Source organism: Solanum stenotomum, chromosome 5 (assembly GCF_019186545.1).
Source record: "Solanum stenotomum isolate F172 chromosome 5, ASM1918654v1, whole genome shotgun sequence".
Lineage (NCBI taxonomy): Eukaryota > Viridiplantae > Streptophyta > Magnoliopsida > Solanales > Solanaceae > Solanum > Solanum stenotomum.
Window position 1 is genome coordinate 7,236,663 of NC_064286.1, and position 3,601 is coordinate 7,240,263.

The 3,601-nt window shown below is 30.5% G+C and overlaps 1 protein-coding gene across 1 annotated transcript; it reads right to left on the reverse strand.

Annotated features, from left to right (window-relative positions):
• Positions 1-2,028: 2,028 nt before the first annotated feature.
• Positions 2,029-3,066, reverse strand: LOC125864577 (eukaryotic translation initiation factor 1A-like). The gene is made up of 2 exons (XM_049544597.1): positions 2,784-3,066; positions 2,029-2,475 (listed from the first exon to the last, which is right to left on the reverse strand). Exons 1-2 carry the CDS (start codon positions 3,036-3,038, stop codon positions 2,296-2,298), a joined length of 435 nt encoding a protein of 144 aa, XP_049400554.1. The 5' UTR covers positions 3,039-3,066; the 3' UTR covers positions 2,029-2,295.
• Between the last annotated feature and the right edge of the window lie 535 nt (positions 3,067-3,601).

The window sequence follows — 3,601 nt, forward strand, 5'->3', positions numbered from 1 at the left end:
CACTAATTAATAATTGCATATCAGATTTTAAGTCAAATACACCTAAATACATGTATATTTGCTTTCACATACATTCTCAAATACAGATATATAGGGAGAGCGGCAAGCGAGAGAGGGAGAGGCGAGAGAGACATGTGAATTCGTCAGGATACAATGTACCTGGAACAAATTGCATCTACTTTGACCCATGTATTCAAGATACATATATTTGACGATCGAAATATGACACAAATAGTAATTTTGAAAACACATAAGAAACATAATTAGACTCTAACCTAGTGAAATTTATGTTGTTTATTAACTTGTGAGGGACTTTGATCGACAAGTTTACAAAGATAACATTTATTTTATCATTTAAATAAATATTGCACGTATTTAATACTAATATTTTTTTCTAATAATTTGATTATATATTTATTACTTAACGCAAAATTATATATTTTTTGTATATATTTTTATTATAATTAACACGATATATATGTGCAAAAACACGTACACTTAATTAGTAATAATATTATTGATAAAGAAAATTAGACAATGCTCGATTATGCAACTAGTCTTCTATCATAATCATCAACCTTCATATCCTCTTATCTAGGGTCATGTTTTCGGTAAGCCTCAGGTGCAATATGTCTTGTCTAATTACCTTTCCCCAATTCTTCTTTGCCCTTCCTCTACCTCTCCTCGGACCCACCATAACCAACCTCACACCTTCTCATTAGGGCATTTGTGCATCAAAATTCACATGTGTGGACTATCTCAGCATCGCTTTCCTTATCTTGTCCACACCACGGAGGCCACTCCACTTTGTCTGAAATATTTTCATTCTTACTTTTACTCTCTTCGTATGTCCACACATCCATCTCAACGTACTCATTTTCGCTACTTTCATCTTTAAGACGTGTGATATTTTGATTGGTTACTAATCCACCCAATACAACATGATTGATCCAACATTCACTTTATAAAACTTACTTTTAAGTCTTGGTGAAACATTCTTATCACACAAGATACAAAATGTGAGTCTCCATTTCATTCATCCCGCTCCAATATGATGTGTAGCAACATCATAAATCTCCCCATTTCTTTAGATTGTTGATCCAAAATATTTGAAACTTCCTCTCTTAACTTGCGCTCTAAAAACTCTATTTTAGGTTGAATTTTCTTCAGATTGTTTTGATCCAAAATACTTAAAACATCATGTCTTAACTTGCGGTCCAAAAACTCTATTTTAGGTTTGTCAATCTGGAACCTAAACTCCAGAATTCATGTCCAAACTTCTAGCCTATAGTTTATTATAGTTAAGGTCCTATGGTAAGATGGTTAGGGGTGTGCACCGATCGATTTGGTTCAATTTTATGTATTATCGAATCGGTTTATCTATCTTTTATTTTTAAATATGCTAAACAAATAATTAAATCAGTAAATATTTTTATCGCTTTTCAATTTATGATTTTTGGTCATAAAAGGTTTGATTTCCGGTTTAACCGATAAGGAAATGCTCATTAAACAATTATATGACTTCTCCAACAATTTGGCACGATGAGACAATGATGTAACTTTATAGAATGCTCATAAAATAGAAACAATAGTAACTTACATGAAACGAACTATACAAATGCAATACAAGTAACAGAACTAGGACAATAATGTGAATTGAAGGCTAAAAGTTAGTAATCTATAAGGTACTCATATTAATATTTAATATTTATACAGTGGTAAATTACTAACTTACTACTATCTTAATTGGTTATTGATTTACCCAATATTAAAAAACCAATATCAAGCTAATAACTCGATAATATTTTTTATATAAAATTATTAAGAATCCAAACTATTTCGTTTATGACAAAGAAGTCATGCATAAGATCCTAGTTTGTATTACATTTTAGGTCAATTTTTAAGCTCTTTTTGATAAAAATAAAGATGTGCTTTAAAGGACTTATTTTTAAGCTAAAAGACAAAAATAAGTTAAAAATCATGTTATAATTGGACTTTTTGACTTATGAACTAAACGCTATAAACTCATTCAAACCAAAAGCTAGTATAAACTCTAAAAAAATTCCAGCAACCTTTAAAAGTACACCAAGGAATAGCAACAAATTCAGAAGAAAGACAACCAAAAACATTTCAGAAGTAGCAAACCATCCAGAAAATAGTGCAAATAGGAAATAATATAGTAGCTTGTTAGAAGTATAAATATATTCATACAGAAACCTAAAGCTCTGTGATCATATAGTTTACTTCTAACGAACATATATATAAGGCAAAAAAGCAATTTAAGTAAGAAAAAATCTAAATTCTGTCGATGTCTTCGTCCTCAAACTCAATATAATCATCATTAGGGTCGTCGTCTTCTTCATCCAATGTATTAACACCCTCATTGAGCCTAATGTTCTCTGGTAACTCTCCATATGCCTTCAACAGCCTTGCCTCATCTGGCATGTACTTGAGAATAACATCAGCTTTATCATCCTGCCAAATCCAAATGCATAACAATTAATATTTTGAACAAGTAAAAGCGCGAGGCAAATTGGAACAACTACTGAATATATAAAAGAAGTAGTGAATTCAATTTGTTCATAAAAGAAGCCTGATCCATTCCCAACAACAACAACAACAAACCCAATGTAATCATATAAGTGGAGTTTGTGAAGTAGAAAGACTCTGACTCAACAAAATCATCTATTGTTATGGATAAAATCAACCAGGAAAACACAGCTATATAATTGATACAGCAATTTCCAGATAAAATAATAAAAAAACAGAGGTGGGTGGAGTACCTGAAAATCACGAAGGCCAAGGAGAACAATATCACCAGAAGAAATCCAAACTTTTTTATGCATCTTACCACGAATATGACAAAGACGTTTAGTACCATCAATACAAGAAGCTTCACATCTTCCATTACCTAACATACGTTGTATCTGAGCGTATTCCTGTCCATCTTCTTTGAAAATTAGTTCTCTCCTTTCATCATCACCTTCGTTCTTTCCTCTCTTCCTGTTCTTACCTCCCTTTCCCTTGTTCTTCGGCATGATATTTGCTTCTCAAAAACCCTAATTCGGAATGAGAGAAGGTTGATTTGTTTTCTCCCTATTTATAGGGAAGAAGGAAAGGATTTTCTGTTCTATTTTCAGTAGGAATTGAAAAAAAAAAGGACTATCTACCCAATTTGAGTTAGAGAGGGAAAAGAAAAAAAGTAGTAGTATTTACTAAAAACAAAACAAAATTAAAAGTAATAGATTGGAAAGTGACGTTGTTTTTTTTTTCTTACAAAGTTAATAGGAAAAATACTTACTTGTACGACAAGAAAAGTGGGATACAAGTAAATATCTACATTGTGATGATAATACTAAATTTTAATTATTTTTTCTTAAATTATTGATTGTATTCACTAAGGTTTAAAAGGGATAATTTCGTATACAAATCAATTAATAATGTGTTGATATATTAGAAACTATGTATTTCAATTAATATTGGTATATTATATGATTTCACATTGGGATGATATCTAATTGATAGTACTTATTTAAAAAAATATTGGTATATTAAATAAAACTGTGTTGATATGATATATAGTATAAGCTAGTGTATTATA

Bases quoted from the DNA above. Each gene is read 5' to 3' on its own strand.
- LOC125864577 (XM_049544597.1), bottom strand. From the start codon at position 3,038: ATGCCGAAGAACAAGGGAAAGGGAGGTAAGAACAGGAAGAGAGGAAAG. The intron at 2,476-2,783 runs GTACTCCACCCA...TGGATTTGGCAG, and splicing joins TTGGCCTTCGTGATTTTCAG to GATGATAAAGCTGATGTTAT.